The 19,428-nt window shown below is 35.4% G+C and overlaps 5 protein-coding genes across 7 annotated transcripts; 3 read left to right on the top strand and 2 right to left on the bottom strand.

The window, feature by feature from the left end:
- Positions 1–250: 250 nt before the first annotated feature.
- On the bottom strand, positions 251–1,899 carry LOC104703596 (arogenate dehydratase 3, chloroplastic). The gene has a single exon (XM_010419631.3). The coding sequence runs from the start codon at positions 1,625–1,627 to the stop codon at positions 365–367; it is 1,263 nt and encodes a 420-aa protein (XP_010417933.1). The 5' UTR covers positions 1,628–1,899; the 3' UTR covers positions 251–364.
- A 1,526-nt stretch (positions 1,900–3,425) lies between these two features.
- LOC104703595 (nucleobase-ascorbate transporter 12) lies at positions 3,426–8,165 on the bottom strand. The gene is made up of 10 exons (XM_010419629.3): positions 7,034–8,165; positions 6,687–6,784; positions 6,422–6,595; positions 5,850–5,950; positions 5,559–5,694; positions 5,351–5,401; positions 4,887–5,174; positions 4,524–4,758; positions 4,043–4,329; positions 3,426–3,957 (listed from the first exon to the last, which is right to left on the bottom strand). The coding sequence occupies exons 1-10, from the start codon at positions 7,593–7,595 to the stop codon at positions 3,736–3,738; spliced, it is 2,154 nt and encodes a 717-aa protein (XP_010417931.2). The 5' UTR covers positions 7,596–8,165; the 3' UTR covers positions 3,426–3,735.
- Positions 8,166–9,745: 1,580 nt separating this feature from the next.
- Positions 9,746–11,569, top strand: LOC104703594 (pentatricopeptide repeat-containing protein At2g27800, mitochondrial). Of its 2 annotated transcripts, none has more exons than XM_010419627.3 (3): positions 9,746–10,084; positions 10,204–10,271; positions 10,365–11,569. In XM_010419627.3, exons 1-3 carry the CDS (start codon positions 9,924–9,926, stop codon positions 11,447–11,449), a joined length of 1,314 nt encoding a protein of 437 aa, XP_010417929.2. In that variant the 5' UTR covers positions 9,746–9,923; the 3' UTR covers positions 11,450–11,569. The 2 variants fall into 2 exon arrangements, with proteins under 2 accessions (XP_010417929.2, XP_010417930.2); XM_010419628.3 differs by having other exon boundaries at positions 9,810–10,084; positions 10,207–10,271.
- Positions 11,570–11,620: 51 nt separating this feature from the next.
- Positions 11,621–13,917, top strand: LOC104703592 (uncharacterized). Of its 2 annotated transcripts, none has more exons than XR_015562623.1 (8): positions 11,621–11,989; positions 12,087–12,170; positions 12,259–12,339; positions 12,580–12,719; positions 13,084–13,160; positions 13,254–13,317; positions 13,426–13,488; positions 13,594–13,917. XR_015562623.1 is itself a non-coding variant. In XM_010419626.3 (8 exons), exons 1-8 carry the CDS (start codon positions 11,928–11,930, stop codon positions 13,690–13,692), a joined length of 675 nt encoding a protein of 224 aa, XP_010417928.1. In that variant the 5' UTR covers positions 11,621–11,927; the 3' UTR covers positions 13,693–13,917. The 2 variants fall into 2 exon arrangements, 1 of the variants encoding a protein (XP_010417928.1); XM_010419626.3 differs by having other exon boundaries at positions 13,079–13,160.
- A 36-nt stretch (positions 13,918–13,953) lies between these two features.
- On the top strand, positions 13,954–15,080 carry LOC104703591 (pentatricopeptide repeat-containing protein At2g27800, mitochondrial). Its single transcript, XM_010419625.3, has 3 exons — positions 13,954–14,250; positions 14,360–14,460; positions 14,734–15,080. Exons 1-3 carry the CDS (start codon positions 14,003–14,005, stop codon positions 14,763–14,765), a joined length of 381 nt encoding a protein of 126 aa, XP_010417927.1. The 5' UTR covers positions 13,954–14,002; the 3' UTR covers positions 14,766–15,080.
- Positions 15,081–19,428: the final 4,348 nt, after the last annotated feature.

The raw sequence follows: 19,428 nt of genomic DNA, 5'->3' as shown, positions 1-19,428 counted from the left end.
CACATTGACTGACATGTGACTCTGCCAAAAATAGGAATGTTAACTGAATTATCATGTAGCAACAGATGACTAAATTACATCTACGTATTATCATTTTACAACGACAGTAATTTTTACATCAGAACGAATTTTTTAAGATTTTTACAGAGAACGACAGATCAGCTCAAAACTTTTATTTAAAAAAAAAATAATACGATCAAACGAAACTCATGAGTATAATAATGCATACAGTAGTGAAAAAAACACAAGATTGCCACCGGAGAACTACATAATTTATTTTTCTTCAAAACAAGTTTATAATTTTCATCTTCAAATTTACATTCCCAATAGAATCATCATCACTTTGGTTTTGATCTTAGTAGTGTCACAATGAAAATGTTGATGACGACGAAGACGATGATGGTGACCAAGAAGTCATATCCATGGGATAACTCCCTAAAACACGTAAGAACGATGTAAACTCCTGAACCTCAGCAAGAGCATTCTGAGCACGTGCCTCGGCCATGGAAGCCTCGAAATCGATATAAAACATGTACTCGAAATGCTTAGCCGTCCCAACGTTGGCCTCGTCGACTAGCCTAATCGGAACATTATGGTTGGGCCTAGACTCAATCTTGGTCAAACTAATGTTCCTAAACGCAAAGGCCGAGAGAACCTTGAACAAAACGCACGTGCCTTTCTCGTGAGCGAACACTATACTCGTCTTAAACGGCCGATCAGTTCTCGGTATGATTGGCTCACGCGCCAACATCACAAAGCGCGTGACGTTACTCGCGTCGTCTTGGATCCCGTCTTCCAAAATCTCCAACCCGTAGATCTCCGCCGCGCGTGCGCTTGCGATCGCGGCCGTGTCACGTACGTTGTTTGCGGCGATAAACTCCGCGGCGCCGGCGGTATCGTCGACGGCTTCTCGCGCGACGTTGAGACCGAGTTTGGTCAGCGTGTGCTCGCACTGAGCGAGTCCTTGAGGGTGAGAGATGACGCGGGTGAGGAACTCTTTCCGTACACCGGGAAGAGCCAAGAGACAGTGATGAACGGGGAACTGAACTTCGCCGACGATATGAAGACGGTGACGGAGGAGAAGATCGTAGTTCCGATGAATCGAGCCGCCGAGGGAGTTTTCGACAGGTAAAACGGCGCGATCGGCGATCCAAAGCTCAACGGCTTGAAACGCGACTTCGAATTGATCGCAAGGGATGGGTTGACAGTTAGGGTAAGCTTTACCAGCGGCGGCTTCGGAGTAAGCTCCGGGAACACCTTGATAAGCGACTCTGAGGTTAGATCCGTGCATCGGAGCTGGGGATAGATCTGTAATACTAAGAGGCTTCGACTTCGATTGAATCGATTTGTTGTTGTTGTTGTTGTTGTTATCGAAGGGAACAAGATTCAAATTGGAGTCGTTTGGGTTGTTGTAACCGTTGACGGCGGGGATTAGGGATTCGGATTGTTGTTGAGAATTGACTTTGCTGGAGAGAATAGCGCAGGAGCTTTGCCAATCGGAGCTTCTTGAACCATTGGCGAAAGAGTCAGATCTCTTAGCGGAGGAATGTATGAAGAAGCGTCGTCGTCTCCGAGTTTGTGGTGTTGTTGTTACAGTCGCCGGAGAAGAAGGTAAGAGAGTTCTCATTGTTTTTTGTATTTTTTTTTTTAATGAGGTTTTATTTTGGTTATGGAAATGAAATTGTGAGCTTAAGAAAGAGAGAGTGTGGGGAAGAAGAGGGAGTGTGGGAGCAGAGAGAGTGTTATAGGGAGAAGAGAGGAAGAGCGTGGAGTGCTCTTGTGCCTCTCACCATTCTTCACCTACCACCACCATTTCATTTTCATATATCAATATACGCTTTTTATTTTTATTTGGAGAAAAAACCAAAAAAATACGGCATCTATATTTTTTTTCTGACTATTTAATTCTTTTAGTTATTAAATTTCCCAAAAAATATCTGGTTTAGTTTCTGTTGTCTTTAAAAACCTTCATTTTTTTAATAACAGTAAATCCATACTTACGACATAACGACTGTTAACTTTAATGACATAAATGTTAACCAGAATTAAAATATAACCCCACGTGGTTTATTTTAGAGAATTAAAGACATTGTTGCCTTCTTTTTTTTTCTCCCAAATCGATTTCGAATTTTAGAACCCTAGAACCCTAAAAAATTCAGAAAAAAAATTTGGTTTGAGAGAATGGTGAGCCAAAGTTCAGGGTATGATACGAATTCGAGCCGGAGTTGGGGTATACAGATAATAGGATTTATCCTATTGCTTGGGCAATAGTCAGAGTTGATGATTCACATCATACCCTGAATTTTGGCTCACCATACTCTCAAACCAAATTTGATTTTCTGAATTTCTTAGGGTTCTAGGGTTCTAAAACTCAAAATCGATTTGGGGGAAGAAGAAGAGAGAAACAATGTCTTTATTTCCCTCTAATTAACCACGTGAGGTTATAGTTTAATTTTGATTAACATTTCTGTCATTAGAGTTAATGGTCGTTATGTCGTAAATATGGATCTACCTTTATTAATAAAATGAAAGTTTTTCAGGACAATAGAAATTAAATCAGATATTTTTTGGGAAATTTAATAACTAGAAGAATTAAGTGGTAAAAAAAAAATTAAATAACGTATTTTTTTGGTTTTTCCCTTTTTATTTGAGTTTGTTGTTTTTTGGTTATGTATAAAAGTAATGGTGGGCCAAATAGAATAAGCCCAAACGATTTCGTAGCTCTTTCAAAATTTTCAATGTAATAACAATAATATGCATTTTTTATATATGAAAAAAAATCAAAGTATTATTAAAACTAATCACTGAAGTTTGTGAAAAAAGGTCTCTTGTCATTATTCCAATGCAATAAAATTACATAATGTCTATTTTTCGTTGATAAAGGGGTATTTCATGGGAGATTCAAGCCATAGAATTTCTAGATTCTGACACAAGGAACTTATATTTATTAGATCTAATAAGTATAAATAAAAAGTATAATTTAACTTTTTTGAGTACGAGTACTTATCAATAAAAAAAATGTATTCCAAATTTATTCAAATGAGGTTTTCGGTAACGTAAAGGGAACCATAAATCGGCGAAACAACAAGTGTTAGGGACTATATGGAGTATTTTTTATCGCTAGTCTTCGACATCTCTTATGTTAATGACACCAAAGGGATATTAAATGAATGGAATTGGGATATGGATGGAAATAAAAATAGTAAAGGAAAGGCTAGATCTCATCCATCTACTTTTGTTTTCTAGTATTTTAGGTACCAAACTCTTCCAATAATTGGGATATTCTTATTATACCATTTCCGTTTGTAAGTTGTAACCAACACTCTCCAAAGTCCAAACCAATCCATATACGTAACTCCCCCACCAAATTCTCCTTACCCCATCTCTCAGGCTTCCTTTAAAACGATAACTTTAAACTTATCATAAGGAAAAATATACTGAGAAATTAAAAGAATAACTCTCTAGTTACAAAAGCATTGATCATAATCTATATAACTTACAACAACATCATCATCATCATCATCACTTCCATATTCTCTGTTTCAACCCAAAAAAAAAAAAAAAAAAACTCTCCAATAGACAAACTTGCGACCCAAGAAAACGCTTCACCGTGTTATAAAAATTGAGAGACTGACTAATCAAAATAACAGAGAAGACGGAGAAAAAAAGAAAAGAAAAAAAGAAAAGAGAGAGGGATCTCTCATCTGACATATTTACCATCTGTGTTGTTTTTTCTTAAATGCCCACCCATTTGACCCATCTGAAAAACCTCCCCACCCTAAACGGCAGCTCATAGTCTTTAGCAAGAGCTGGTTCTCTCGTTGCAGTCTCGCTATCCGACCAAACGTAAACTCCGCGTTCTTGCTTGCTCCCAGGGACCGTGTTGTCCAAAATCACAGCTATGATGAACGCAACCACCATGTTCATTGATAAGAGCGTGTTCATCACATAGTTCAACTACAATTAAATATACACAAGAAAATATGAACAATGAAGGTCCTGTGAAAGTGAAAGGTGAAAGTGAGGGCAAAGCGTAACATACCCCTTTATATTGGCTTTTGAAGGGTCCATGAGAAGAAACAATGTAAGGTTGGTAATAACTTGGAACAGAGAGGTTCGAGTTTGGAGATATCCCGTACTGCTGGAAGTAAGCTGGGACAGAGAGAGAAAAGAACAACGCTAACCCAACAATTATAATATTCCGCGAGCTTCCAGCTTCACTATAACGTAAGTTGGAAAGACCTAATGCCGTAAACATCGCCCACATAAAGCAAAGAAGAGAAGCAACCATGACTTGAGGAATTGATGCCAGAAACCCTCCAACCTTACCTGAGGATATCAAAAACTGTTTTAGTCAAAGTGAGTGAAAAATGGGTAAGGTTGAACAGTTGAGCTAACTTTCAGATCCATTTATTGATGTATTGATGTATACTATAGTTACTTGTATTTGCTAAAGAGGTCATATTGATAAAATAGAAATTTTGAAACTTCATAGATAAATAAGCAGAGTGCCAGTTACTTACCAACAAGGGAAAATATAACTAAAACACATGCGCCTAACTCAACGACTCTGCGGCTTCCCATTTTGGTCACAGCGATTGTGTGAACGTTTTCGGTGAGAGTGGTTGAACCAGTACCAGTGCCCCAGAGACCGGCTAAGACACTTGTGAAACCTTCAAGACCGATTGCCCGACTCACAACACCACGAGTTGGAGGTCTCGATGCTACTAATAGGGAAGAAGCATGGTACGAACCAACCTGCCCCGTAAAATAAAAGATTACCATATATGCATATACTGTCTCATAAACTGGTTAGGAAAAATGCAATATTTGGACTTCAAAACATAGATTTGATTGATGAATTTAAGTTGATAGGAAGCACTAACCGAATCTACTGAAGCAATTATGGAGACCACACACATAACAAAAGCCATTTTCCAGCTGAATATTGGAACACCCCATTGCAAAGGGTAAGGAAACCTAAACCATGGGGCGGAACTCAGCGCATGAGAAGTATCAACTCGACAGTACTTCATTCTGGTCATGAATTTTCTGCAGTGGCTTGATACAACATTTGAGACAGGAACGTTCGGGTCACAACCTTTGTAAGTGTAAGCTCCTGTTTCGGTTAAAAGGAATGGAGCTGCCCAAGTTATTGCAAGACTCAATGGAACCTGTCAGTAAGAAGCTAAAAGAGTCAGTCAAAATCACATGTAGACTTGATGAGTGGGAAGTGCCAGATGATTACCACACTAATTAAGTTGATTCAATTGCAGTAAAGATAAATAGACTACTTCCTCTTTCTATCTATCAAAAGAGATAAGGAAAAAGCAGATAAGAATGTACTTACCGCATAAATAAGGAAAATGCGATGGCTTAAAACAGAGATTTTCCGGAGGTACTGCAGCAAAAATTGTAAAATATTAAATTGTGTTACATGAACCTGATGTGAATGCTAAGTTTAACATAACTTCAAGAAGAAAACAAACTTTGAAACTAGCATCCAAAGAAATTGCCAAGAGGACGGTTAAATTAAATGTAAACTTCACTAAACTTACAAGAGCAAAGATGATCACAAGCAGGATCTGCACTACACCGATCTCAAGACATTTACCAACAAGCGGAAAACCATAACTGTAAAACGAGAGTCCAACTGCAGCAATCGTTGGAGCAACAACTACTGGATTGACCAACCTATATAGAAAGTCAAAACATTATGAATGCAAGTAAATACAGCATCAGAAAAAGCCACAACCACCATGCGTAGACAAACACAAAATTGGAAATATAACTAATGCTTGATTTATATCTGGAAGGTGTCAGCTTTGGACAAATGAAGAGATGTGTACCTCAAAATCAGCGACATTAAACCACTGTATCCAAGCACTGCTTGAAAAGCTGAACCAATTATGACTGCACCTTGCAGCTCTCTCATGATATGCTTGAAGTTCTACCGTATTAACCAAAAACACAATACTTGATGTCACATTCGTTGTACAAGACAGTCTAATTCTCACTAAAGAAAAGACGACAAGCCAGAACTAATTCACAAACCATCACTTGCATTGAGTACATCAATGCTATAAACAAACACATAAGCATAATAACATATCCCCAAAGTAGGAAAATTTGTTTTCCATCGACTTGTGCCTGGTGCAGAATTTTTCCTAATGAGGGATTCATTATTCCTGGCTAAGTAAGCTATCTCATAAACATCTAAGGAGAGCTCTGACGGTCTATTTTAGCATGATTTTTACACTAGAAACCGAAACAAATTGTCAAAATTAAAGAGCAGTCTATGATTTCATTTAAACATGAGGCCACAATCTGAATAACAGTTACATTCGGATTGTAAGACCGTAGCCTTAAAGGAACCAAATGATTAGCATTAGCAAAAGAGGTTTTTGGTTTTCCAACTTACATTATTTCCATTCAAACCTTGAAACTCTGGGGAGTTAATAATGGCCAGAGCCGGAGCCAGAAAAACAAAGGACGGACCTTGAATCAAAGGAAGCCTCGACCCAAATGAAGTATGCAACAGTGTAGTGATACCACAGACAAAAAGTACAGTCGAAACAACACTTGCAATGTCCTCCTATAACCCCAAAAATAGATGGTTCAAAAAGATGTCAATGAAATGAGATCCACATTGATCAAGGTGGAGGGTCCAAAAGAATTAAACATACATGTGAACCTCCCATTGCAGGAACAATAACCAGTGGAACCAGAATCAATGAGCCTAGCATTGAAAGGTAATGCTGCAAACCATAGAACCCAATTGGAACTGAAACACAAAAAAAAACACACACAATCATCATTAGCCACACGCAATATAAAAAAATAGCAATTAAAGTAAGGAACTTTAAAAGATCCACAAAAACTTGAGTCACTATCTGACATCAAACAATTGAATTAAGATATACATAAATGGAATCTACCTAAATAAATATATATATTAACTACCAATTATATATAAGGTCACAATCAGGAGAATCAAATCAATAACAATTAACAAAGTACTTAAATCTCTCACCAAGTCCAGGAGTATCTCTAAGACCATACTTCATATGCAAGTTTCTAGCCACTAAATCATCATCCATACTCTGAGGCAAAACCTCAACTGTCTCTTCAATACGACCCGGTCTTCTAACCTGGTCACCTGACCCATTAGCTACATCAGGCCCATTTGATCTTGCAACAACCCCATCGGAATCTCTCCTTCTCTTAACCGGCTGATCCTTAACCGGAGGAACAGAAACAGAACCAGGAGGTGGTTGTGGTGGTGGCGGTGTCGTTGTTGGTGGTGTTGGCTTCTCTTTCTTATCTTTATCAGTCTCACCGTTAGTTACGGCGGAGACAGGAGGAGGACGTAGCCTGGCTTGATGACCAGCTTCAAGATCCGGTTGGGTGTCTTGTTGTCTAGCTCTAACCGGTAATGAGAGCTGACCAGAATCAGTGGCGGCGGTAGTCTCGCCGGAGAATTTGGGACGAAATCCGGTTTTTTTAGCCCAAGAAGACGGTGGCATTGCGGCTGATTCTGGAGCTGGTGGCCATTGACCCGGTTTGGCTCCGGGTTTCGGGTCGGAGCTTGACATTTTTCCTAGTGGGTTTTTTTTCTCAGTATTGCATTAGTGAAAGATGAAAACTTTTTTCTTAGATCTACAAAACAAAAAAAACAAAAAAATCTCCTCGCCGGAGAAGACAAGTGAAGCAAGGAAAACGACAAAAAAAAATTGGGAATTAGGGTTTTCTTCCAAATCAGCCAGAGAGAGTACAGTTGTGTGTGAGATAGAGAGAGAGAGAGAGTGATGAGATGTTCTATGGAAGAAGTTAAGTAACAGTGAATGTGTAATAAATCTAACTTTTTTTTGGATTGATAATAAAATCTGATCTAACATAAGATTTTAACATTTCAACTCTTTTTTTTAGTTTTTGTTATGTGCTTTTTAAGTTTATGTCTGAAATAATCGTGTGATGTCATAAATCAATACCGGATTTTATATATGGTTAGGAAGGAAAAGAGTATTACTGAAAGATCATTGTATGACGATTTAATACGGGTTAAAATACAAACTTTAGGGAACAAAAATTCATTTGGGCATGAACTTGATAATATTTTATAGTTTATACCCTAAGAGAAATCTTAGTAATAAAGGATTCTGTTCGATGGCAAATTGTTGAGAATTTAAGTGATTTTGAACACTTTAGAAATATGGATTTTGAAATTTATTTGTGTGGTGATTAAGGCCCTGATTGGTAATCCACTTTTAAGACTTTAAAAATGTTTAAAGCTTTCACACCTATTTTTTTTGCTAATCAGACTTTTTTAACTTTTAATTTTTTTTAAATTTTGAAAGTCACATTTTTTTTTCTCTATGTTGTTTTCCTTTTTTTTTAAGCCTTAAAACTAATGTTTTAAAACTAAACAATTTTTAAAACATTCTTTTTTTCTCCATTTTATATTTAAAAGCTCTCCAAAAGTATATATAAATATTTTATATATTTTATTTTTATAAATTAATTATTCTTATTTTTTTCTCTTTCTTTTAAGATCCATTTTAATAATAAATTTTATTTTTTCACCATCATTACTAATAATACTATAAAAGAGTTTATGAAATTCATCATTAATATATAAAAGAATAACATTCAAACAATGCATTAATTAGTAGTCAATAGATTTTTGACTGCTCATATAACTATTCAATAGAAAAAAATGCAGGTACAACTTAACATTTGATTGGTGGTTAATGGATTGATTAATGCATTGATTAGTGGTTAATGGATTTCATATTTGATTGACTTATATTTTTAAAATTTTTAATTTATCATTAATAAAATTTATTTTGTCATTAAAATGTTATATAAATTAATTTATGACATAATATATATTTATTATTAATATTTATAATAATAATAAAAATAACAGTTACAGCTTTAAAAGTTATTGGTAAACAATCAGATTTTAACAGTTAAAGTTTCTACAGTCAAAGCATCAACATCCAAATTCTTTGTAGCTAAAATTTTAAAGTCAAAGTCTTTACAACCAAAAGTAACAGCCGTTACCAATCAAGGCCTATGTATATCGTTAAAATTTATCGTGATTAAAGTTTTAACTAATACCAAATCAAATTAGATTGATAAAAAAGTTGGGATGAAAAATTGAAAATATGATCCTATAATGATATTTTTTTCTCATTGTATTAGTTGAAAATCTGTTAAAGCCATTTAGAATAGTTATTCAATTACCTGATAGCCAAATTAAAAAAAATTGTAAACTTGGTCATTCACCTTAAGATATTGCAAAACATTCACTTTAAGATATTGCAAAATTATATTTTTAACACATTACACTTTACTTTATTCTTTAAATTATGTTTTCATAAGCCTTTTATGACGAATTTCAACTAAGCTGAGTGGATTAATATTGTTGAGTGGTTTCATGATATATATGTTTAGTGGATTTGTAAAATCTTTTCTCTAGTTTTAGTATCTAATACACTTTTATCTAATATTTTAAGTGATTTATGCAAAATTAATAAATTATATTTAATTTAATTATGAATTTTTAGAAAAATCTTACAAAATCTAATATTATCGAAGTAGATTTTCAAATCTAGTTTAAAATTCACTATTATTGGAAAGTTTCAAAACTTTGACTTTTAATAGTTTTTAAAAACTCAAAAGGATTTAATAGATTATTTTAATTAAAAATACATAAATCAAATTACGTAACTCTCCAGTTCTGGCCTTCCTCTTCTTTCATACGTGTCCCGTCCTCCCTCGCCTCGTGACTCCGGTTACGAACAATCAATCCCGGTTTAGTTTCTTCAGTTTAATTGAACCGTCTTCTTCAGTCCCTTGGAAAGTTTGAGGTTTTTGAGGTTTCGAGGATTTTGCAGAGCGAAGCAGTCGAATCAAAAATGGTTCTAACTAGGTCTACATTTCTAGGCTCCATCTTCAGAACCATTAAAGCACGAGTTTTGATCTCACCCAAAGCTAGTCTCTCTCTCCCAAACCCTAATTCCACTTCGTCTCGCTTCTACACTTGCTCTTCTCCTCGAATCGAAGGTTCTGTTTTAAGGTAATTTCACCATCTTCCTGGAATCAACGCTTTGTGATGATGTTCTTGATAAATTTTGGAAATTTCTTGTGGGTTTATCTTACTCTGATGAAAAGTTACGATTTTTGATTCGAACCCAGAAGTTTTCTTCCGCAAGAACTGAGCATTCATCGAAGATTTTGTGGTGTCATTGCTTCAACTAGTCAAGGTACTTGTGTTTCTCTGTATCTGTAATGATATCATCGAAATGGTTTCATAAACTCTGCAAAATGTGTTCTAATTGGGAATCTTGGAATCAAAGTGTTGTTAGGTCGGTCATCATCTGTTTCTATGTATATACAATACTCAACTTCAATCCCAACACGTTCACTTAGAAGGAGAATCAGCAATAGAAAGAAGTCGAGTATGAAACCGGTCCTTAACGAATCAAAGTTTCAAGAAACGGTTTCGAAGCTTCCACCAAGATTCACCCCTGAAGAGCTAACCGATGCTATCACTCTTGAAGAAGACCCGTTTCTGTGTTTCCATCTCTTTAACTGGGCATCGCAGCAGCCAAGATTCAAGCATGAGAATTGCTCTTACCACATCGCCATTAGGAAGCTCGGAGCTGCGAAAATGTACAAAGAGATGGATGATATTGTGAACCAGGTACTCTCGGTTCGTCATATTGGCAACGAGAATCTATACAATTCGATCATCTTCTATTTCACGAAAGCCGGGAAGTTGATCCGGGCGGTGAATATATTCAGACACATGGTGACTAGCAAGAACTTGGAATGTAGACCAACGATTAGAACGTATCATATTCTCTTCAAAGCCTTGTTGGGTCGAGGTAACAATTCTTACACAAGTCACATGTACATGGAGACGGTGAGATCTTTGTTTCGACAAATGGTGGATAGCGGGATTGAACCAGACGTATTCGCTTTGAACTGTTTGGTTAAAGGTTACGTGCTTTCGCTTCACGTCAATGATGCTCTTAGGATATTTCACCAGATGAGTGTGGTTTACAGTTGCCAGCCGAACTCGTTTACTTATGATTATCTAATACATGGGTTATATGCGCAAGGTAGGACCATTAATGCTAGAGAACTGTTTAATGAGATGAAAGGAAAAGGTTTTGTTCCAAATGGCAAGTCTTATAACTCTCTGGTTAGTGCTCTTGCGCTTAGCGGTGAGATCGATGATGCAGTGAATTGTTTGTGGGAGATGATTGAGAATGGTCGTTTGGTTGATTTTATCACGTATAGAACACTTGTTGATGAGAGTTGTAGGAATGGGAAGTATAATGAAGCGACAGGACTGTTGGAGATGTTGCGGGAGAAAAAGCTTGTGGATAGAGATTCGTATGAGAAGCTTGTGACAGTTCTTCACAAGGATATGTAGAAGCTGTACAAAATGGTGTTTTTAGTTTGTCTCTTTGTTGTAAACTTGTTATCTCGGTGTCGAGCATTTTGTCCTCTATGAATACGCATTTATTATAGATTTTCTTTTAGTGGGTGTTAATTATTATTGGATAGTAGTGGAATAAAGTCTAACTCTAACCCAAATCGTTATGGGACGACGTCGTTTTCACTGTACTTGGGGACGACGTCGTTTTCACTGTACTTGGGGACGACGTCGTTTGGTCGATTTCGGTTCTATCTTTTGAATATCTGAAATTAGGGTTTGGGATTTTGAATTTCTTTTTTCAGATTTGCTGAGATCGATTTGTGAGGTATCGAGCAATTCAAGTTCCTACCTCTTTCGATCTCCTTGCTGACTACTGTAAAGAACAGTGCAAGTCTCATTCAGTTTAGTCACAATTTGATTGTAATTAGTATCAATTTCTTTGATTACGGACTGAATCGTGTCCCTCAGAAGAATGGGTCGATACAAAGATGAGTCCCCAGCTGTTAGGGTTTATACAGTTTGCGATGAATCAAGGTGATTTTTTTACTCAAATCAAATTTGTTCTTCTTGCTTTTCTCTGGTTTAATTTTTTGAAAATTTTGAACTTTTTTTTTTTTGTTGGGTTTATCAGATACTTGATAGTACGTAATGTCCCAGCTTTGGGTTGTGGTGACGATCTCATGAGATTATTCATGACTTATGGAGAGGTTGAAGAGTGAGTAGTGATCTTGCCCCTCTTATCCCATTGTTTCTTATGGACTATGATAGTTGTTGTTTGATTTGGTTGATTTTGATTCGTGTAGATGTAAACCTATGGATGCAGAAGACTGTGAGGAGTTCACCGATGTCTATTGGATCAAGTTTCGTCTCATCACTAATGCTAGGTTTCGATTCTTCTTTCTCTTTGATGAACAACTTGGCATCACTGAGATTCCTATTTGGCTTGATATTCATATATAATCTACTGTTCTTCCTTGGTGTGTGATGATATATGGATAGTTCCTTAGGATAAAACTGTCATATTTGTTCATCTGCCTAAGTTGTGTGTGTTGTTGCTATTTTACCACTTTTGGTTCCTAGAGGGAGAATTTGTTTTATAGTAAGATATGTTGTTTGTTTGATAGATTTGCAAAGAGGAAGTTGGATGAATCAGCTTTCTTGGGTAATCGGCTCCAAATTTCATATGCTCCTCAATTTGAGAGCCTCAATGACACAAAGGATAAGTTAGAAACCAGGAGGAAAGAAGTGCTTGCAAGACTGAACCGTAAGTTTTCTATTTCCATTTCCCACTTCAACTAATTTTACTGTCAGTTAAGTCTTCTTGCAACAACAAGAAAGATTTTATCATTGGAAAGAGTTTGTGTCTGTCAATTATTCCTGTGGCATGTGAGATAATCATTGTACTTATAGTGGACCCTAAATACCATAACCTTGAATTTTTATAGCAGGTAACACACATTCACATGTTGAATTGTTGATAAAGCTAGCATGTTGCTTATATAGCATTGAATTAGTAAAGTTTTTGAGGTTAGAAAAGCATGGAAAGGGTTAACGTCAAAGGGGATAATATATACTGTTAAGACCATTTCCACAAGTTAAATATGGTTCTCATCTTGTGAACAGCCCAGAAAGAAAAGAGCACCTCTCAAGTTACAAAATTAGGTGGACCAGCTTTGACACAAACGGACAATTTCTCCCCACAAAGGTAAAAAAACAACAAGGTTTACTTGGTCTATTCTATGTATCGAATAAACACATCGAGTTAGTGCATGAGATTGCTTCTTCTTTTTGTCATTAGGAGAGAGTTGGATTACCAATTCCATAGAAGAAATGCTCCTGTTTCTCGAGTTTCTTCTAACCAGGTCTGTGTTTTATGTGTTTGAATTCTCTTCACTTGAACAATCGTGCCATAAAACATTGTAAATATCTGGGTCATCTTGGTCTGATAAGGTTTTAATTGGGACATGTAGGAGTATTTTGCGTCCTCTTCAATGAATCAAACAGTTAATACCGTCAGGGAGAAACTCAATAAGGTAAAGAAAGAACCTATTAAGTTTGCATTTTACAAGTTAACTCTAGAATTTGTTTTTGACTCTCGACTAAAAAACATTACCTCGTTGTTGTCACATTGTAAACAGATTGAAGAAAGTGGTAACCAAAAGAGGTTACAACCGAGCAGCCAAACACCACAACCTGACCTCAAGAGAACACGAGTCGATAACCGAAGAAGGATCTAACTCAATGTTTTGTTTGTCATCATATCTGTTTCTTGGGATTGGTCAGCTAATTTTAAAAGAAAGTAATTCATGTGTAACTTACTTTGGTCATGATAGTGTTCTACCAAGATAGTAGTGATTGTGAATATTTGTAATTTGTGCCTATCATGATCCAACTTTCAAATCATCAAACCATCTAAACCAAAATTGTACCAAACTAATTCGTAATGATTTTGGTTTCAAATCGATTTATTGTTGCGAATCAGACGGTTCAAACAAACCAAGGCTGTAAGTCGATTTTGTCCCCAAACCGGACCGGCGCATCGAGTTGATGGAGAGGGTTTACGAAGGTTTTGGGGATTTTGAAGAAGGAAGCAAGTTGAAGAAAGGAGCAAGCGGAGAGGAAATGGCTGCAATTGGTATCGCATCTAGGTCGACGACGTCAATGAGATCCATCTTCAGAAACGCTACTGCACGAAGATTGATCCCACCTAGAGCTAAACCCTCCTCAGTCCCAAACCCTAATTTCACTTCCCCGCGCTTCAACACTTCTTCACGAATCGAAGGTTCTGTTCCCAGGTATATATTAATTCGATGCCTCTCGATGTGAATCTGCTTGTTCTGTGTTAGGTGTTGTTGATTTTAATGATTGAAATTTTGGATTTTGATTTTTTTTGAATCTGAAAAGGTTTCTTCGGCGAGAGCTAAGCACACAGCAACCATTTCACAGTCTTGTTGCTGCTGCTTGTCTTGTTTCGAAACTCCCCTCTGATGTCACTTCTCCTGAAGGTAAAAATACCAAAATCTGCTTTTGATTTAGCTATTTCTTGTGTTGGGATTAGTTTCAGTTATTGGGTTTATGCAAATCAAATCTCTTTAGTTAACATTTCGTCATTGAAGTTGTAAAATGTGGGCTGTGTTTGGTGGGTTTTGAGTTTCTTTAGGATGTAGTTTAGATCACTGAAACAATCGCATGTACGTCTTTAGCATCTCGTGAACTTTGGTATGGAATTGTTAGCCCTGGAAAGGAAATAACAACTTTTCAAAATCGTTGATTAACAGGTAGATTTGCCAACTATCTAAGTCCCATCTAGTACCAGCACTTGAAGTAGATGGATGGCTTAACACCCTGGTGATTGTTTTGCGCTAAGTTTGACGTTTTCAGGGAAAGTCAGGTTCTTCTTAAGTTACATCTGTCAACTGTCTTTGCAATCTCTCAAACTTTCTTTCATACATTTTTTTTGGCAGAAGTTATTACTGCCATTTAGTGTTACTTGGGTTTGTATCTTTTTAATCAAATGATGATGATTCGACCATAGTTATTTGTCAGAATGTAAGATAAGTTCTCCCGGATTCATCTACTCCTTTTTATTAGAAAATATCAAAATAAGATTGTTTGCGCGGGATGAGATCTTTATGTATGTTCCATGGCCTTGCTTTTGACTCAAATAAAGTGATAAGCCTCTGCTCATCTATGCACTTACTTGTTATGAAGTATCTGTATAGAGACTCTGAATCAAGAACAAATCTCCTAGTAGAATCCATGTCATAAAAACATGTGTTCTTGGCTTTATATTGTCCTGTTGTGAAAACTAGCTGACTTTGGTGGTACTAATTGGCTCTGTTAGTCTCCAACCCATGAACGTATTTAGGATATAAACTGTGATTTCTGTTCTGCGTTGATGGAAAACCTCGTAAGTTTATTTTTCTCGAATGACTCTTGTGATTGTGTTGCTTGTATCGTGTCATTGCGTGTATCGTTTATTTGGTTTGTCCATGAGAAGACCTCGATATGTTGTTGGCTTCATCTCTCTTCCAAGTAGGCATAAATAGAGAGATTTCGTTGATGATTTGTTGATAGAGACTTGAAACCAGCCATATTACCACACAAAAACGTTCTTAAGACACGAAAGCGGGTATATTCGTATGGGTTGTTGCAGAAAGTTACAAACCACATACAATGATGATGATTTGCATTTGCAGGCTCTAGTTTTGGTATGAGTCTTCCACAAAATTAATATGGAAGTTTTCTCTCGGGGACCCAATTTGATACCAAAACAAGAAGAAGAGTCTTTGTAATGATCATTGAATGGTCATTGTTTAGCTTTGTTGCCACCATGTGGCTTTCAATAAAGCACTTCAGTTCGTTTTCCCTTTTTGTTGCCCATTTTTTTCACATACCAAGCCAATGAACACAGCTTCCCTTTTCTATTTTCCACGTCGGCCAAGATATTAGTGTTTTAGACCTATATGCTTACGATTATTTCACACTAAATTTTTACGTTTGTGATTGCGTTTACTTAAAAAAAAAGAAAATCTAACATTTCTGAAGTATATAAATAAAAAGACTTGGAGTTTCTCTAAAATATATTTTTGTAAATTCTTCTTACGTTTGCACTGATTAGAGAAATAAACCAGTTGTTAATTTGTAGGAAAAATACAAAAATCTGAAAATTGTAAATTTTCATGTGGGTGTGTCTGTGAAGTGCTTCCTACCAAACTTCGTGTTTCCGACCTAAATATATATTGAAAAAGATTTTGACAAAACCACTTTGTATATTAGTTTTCGTAATGTCAACTTTGTCTCATGAGAAAGTGATCAGCTAACAAACTTTCAACAAAACCTACAAATCTATTTTCTCAACGCACACATGTCTCGCAAATAAACAAATCATCAGTTTGATTAACACTAGTGCTCTTCTTTTGTAGTGTTTAACTGCTCCTAATTAATCACTCTAAGTTAGTTGTACAGATGCGACTAATGACAACAAAGCAAACATATAAGAAATCAAAAATCCTCACAAATTGTACCTCAAATTCAGCTTATGTAATGTAAACAAAGTTTGCTTTTGACGTTATCCATAGACGACGCCGTTGATCAAGGCCATGGTTCTATGATCCCTTCACGTACTCTCTCTTTGTTTTTTTTTGTTTCTTTCTTTTTTTGGAAAAGAAGAAGAGAGATTTTTAACCTGACCCCAGCTTATTTTCCTATTAAATATGTCGTATTTTCTTTACTTTCAAATGTGATTCATTTTACGAACAAAAGAAGAGGTCATGAAACACAAGGAAATCACATTTGAAAGTAAATTTTAAGGTACGTAAATTTTAACATATGACTATATGAGTAATAAGATATTAAAGAATATAATTGAGAAAAAGACTATTCTTACTTACGGTTAGGGAGTTTGATTGTTATTTTCTTGTGTTTCATTACCTCTTTGTTGTCAACAAATGATTAAACTTTGCAAACCTTAACAGTCTTGCCAATAATATTTTAAAATTTTAAAGGAAGTTTTTGTTTCTAACAATAAAACAAAATAATACGATCGCTTCAATTTATAACTCCCAAAACACCAATAAACCAATTGATCATGCAATCTAGCACATGGTTCGACCAATGTTGTCTGGTAAAAATACAACTTGTAGGGATGGTCAATAGGTCTATACGCACCAACAATTGAACCAATTAACGAAAATACTATACAAATTATTCGTGTATCTCTTTTGAGCGAAGTAAATCAAAACATTGTTTATATTGATTCTTTAATAGTCACCAATCTTGTTTCTCTATTGTAATTATTGAAAAGACAGTAATCACATACCAGAAGCAACTAAACACGTTTTCTCGTCAAAAAAATTCGACAATTTTACCACATAGACAATGATACAACACAAACACACACACTGACACACTTGAACAATTATCCACTTCTTCATCTAAGTACTTTCATTAACTAGCGGTGTTTCATCCTTCGTTACATACGTCTAAACCATTCTCTTAATCCGCTTTAACGAATCATTTAATTCGATTCCACAAGTTAGTTCATCTACAACTAGCTTGAGTGGGTCAAAAACCATGTAAAAAAAAAACAATGAATAAAACCTTGAGTAAAATGTTTAACTTATTATTCACGAAACGATTACAAAGTTTCGAACACTTAAATTTATTCCATTCCAAACACTTAAAATAATTCATTTCTGTTCATAAGCTGACTAATGACTTAGTAAAATATTTAAAAACTTTTTTGGTTCCAGGAAAATATTATTATTATTGTTATTTATTTATGAAAATCACGCCGATGCAATAACGACGGCGAGCACAACTCTAAATTCTATGATTCCTTCGCCTGTCAAGAAATAATTTTCATGCATGCCCTCATGACCTGACAGCAAAATTGTAGGGCAGAAAAAATGATTCGGACCATCGATAATACAGTTCGAAGTTCGAACACTTCTCTTTCACGCTAATCTACAATACACATTTTGGATAACAACTCGTTGCACGAGTGTCCAATTTTTTTTGTCTTTTGATATATGATTGTTTCTTTGATCAAAACAGAAAAAAATGATATATGATTGTTCATATCTAATCTTCCCTTTTCGATATATTTCGATTTTTTTTTCCTTTCTTCATTTATATACTTATTTTCATAAAACTATATTTTTTTCTAGCGAACGCTATATATATATATCTTAACTAAAAGGTTCATGTAGAAAGTTTTTACTAGATCTTATGAGTTAACATTTTTATATTATAACTACTTATATCATATTCCCTCTGTTTCATAATATAATGTTTTTTTTTTAAAAAAATTTGTTTCATAATATAAGATTTTTCAATTTCTATGTAACTTTTAGATTTTAATATTTTATGTTATGATTGGTTTATGACCGGTAGTATGAACCACTGAGCTTATATAGTGTTTACAATGTTACACGATAACACATATGGCTACACTTTGTAACATGAAGTATTGTGACTACGATTATGATATTAGTAACTTACTCATAAGTTACAATAATAGGATAGAATGAGAATGCTTGTATATAGTAGTTCTGAATTAAATGATGGTTCCTTTGTGGGACACTAAACACAAGACTCTCACACAAGTGGATAGGGGACCTTGCAAAGAAAATGCTTGTATATTGTAGGGTTTGCTGTCGATGTTCCCAATCCATTTCACAATTGTCTTCAATGTTCCTATCCACTGAGTCTTCTTTTAGCTGCCTCAATGTTCATATCCATTTGCCGTAGATATATATAAACTCTTTCATGTCCACTTTCTAAGAAAATTCAAACCACAAACCGAAATCGATTGAGATCATTAATGGCAAAAACTTATTCATCTTTCATATATATATACGTGGGTTTGAATCAACGTGGTAATGTTATGACGAGACTAGCACAAGTCATAAACTACTAGGCTATACGTTTTGGTCGCTGGTTCTTTTTTTTTTTTCCAATCTCTTTCACTAATATAAATGTAGTACTATGCTCCAATTTTTAATGTTTAAAAAATTAGCTGAGACTAGAATGGAAAATATCAAAAATTATTATTCTGTCATATATCTATAAATATGTTTTCAACTTGTGAAAATATGCCCATCATATACCCATTTGGCCATTCATTACTGGATTTTTGGTACTTGACGCTGACATTTGGCATTGTTAATCGATTTTGTTTATGATTATCATTACATGACAAGCTTTGTTTCATCATTTTTGTACACCAAAGTTATATATATATTTTATAATACTTCGTATGTAAAAAGTCTTACACCACTCCAATGCTAGTGTACTACAAAAAAAAAAAAAGACTGTAGGAGAATAGACTCATGGAATGGAATTGATTTCGACGTACCTTCATATACCACATGCAGCCACATGATTTTTTTTTTTAATTTGTTTTTGAAGTTTTATGAACCCAATAGCATTGACCTCTCCCAATTTAATGTAAGTTCTCTTCACTGCAT

This window comes from Camelina sativa, chromosome 7 (genome assembly GCF_030686135.1).
Source record: "Camelina sativa cultivar CO46 ecotype springtype chromosome 7, ASM3068613v1".
In the NCBI taxonomy this organism is placed as follows: Eukaryota; Viridiplantae; Streptophyta; class Magnoliopsida; order Brassicales; family Brassicaceae; genus Camelina; species Camelina sativa.
Note: the sequence above shows the minus strand (reverse complement) of the source record. Positions and strands in the feature narration are given on the sequence as shown.

Coding starts and splice junctions, on each gene's coding strand:
- LOC104703596 (XM_010419631.3), bottom strand. CDS start 1,627: ATGAGAACTCTCTTACCTTCTTCTCCGGCGACTGTAACAACAACACCA.
- LOC104703595 (XM_010419629.3), bottom strand. CDS start 7,595: ATGTCAAGCTCCGACCCGAAACCCGGAGCCAAACCGGGTCAATGGCCA. Junction 4,759..4,886: donor TAATTGCTTCAGTAGATTCG/GTTAGTGCTTCC, acceptor TTTACGGGGCAG/GTTGGTTCGTACCATGCTTC. Junction 3,958..4,042: donor TCAAAAGCCAATATAAAGGG/GTATGTTACGCT, acceptor ATTTAATTGTAG/TTGAACTATGTGATGAACAC.
- LOC104703594 (XM_010419627.3), top strand. CDS start 9,924: ATGGTTCTAACTAGGTCTACATTTCTAGGCTCCATCTTCAGAACCATT. Junction 10,085..10,203: donor ATCGAAGGTTCTGTTTTAAG/GTAATTTCACCA, acceptor ATTCGAACCCAG/AAGTTTTCTTCCGCAAGAAC. Junction 10,272..10,364: donor CATTGCTTCAACTAGTCAAG/GTACTTGTGTTT, acceptor TTGGAATCAAAG/TGTTGTTAGGTCGGTCATCA.
- LOC104703592 (XM_010419626.3), top strand. CDS start 11,928: ATGGGTCGATACAAAGATGAGTCCCCAGCTGTTAGGGTTTATACAGTT. Junction 12,340..12,579: donor CGTCTCATCACTAATGCTAG/GTTTCGATTCTT, acceptor TTTGTTTGATAG/ATTTGCAAAGAGGAAGTTGG. Junction 13,161..13,253: donor GACAATTTCTCCCCACAAAG/GTAAAAAAACAA, acceptor TTTTGTCATTAG/GAGAGAGTTGGATTACCAAT.
- LOC104703591 (XM_010419625.3), top strand. CDS start 14,003: ATGGAGAGGGTTTACGAAGGTTTTGGGGATTTTGAAGAAGGAAGCAAG. Junction 14,251..14,359: donor ATCGAAGGTTCTGTTCCCAG/GTATATATTAAT, acceptor GAATCTGAAAAG/GTTTCTTCGGCGAGAGCTAA. Junction 14,461..14,733: donor TGATGTCACTTCTCCTGAAG/GTAAAAATACCA, acceptor GTTGATTAACAG/GTAGATTTGCCAACTATCTA.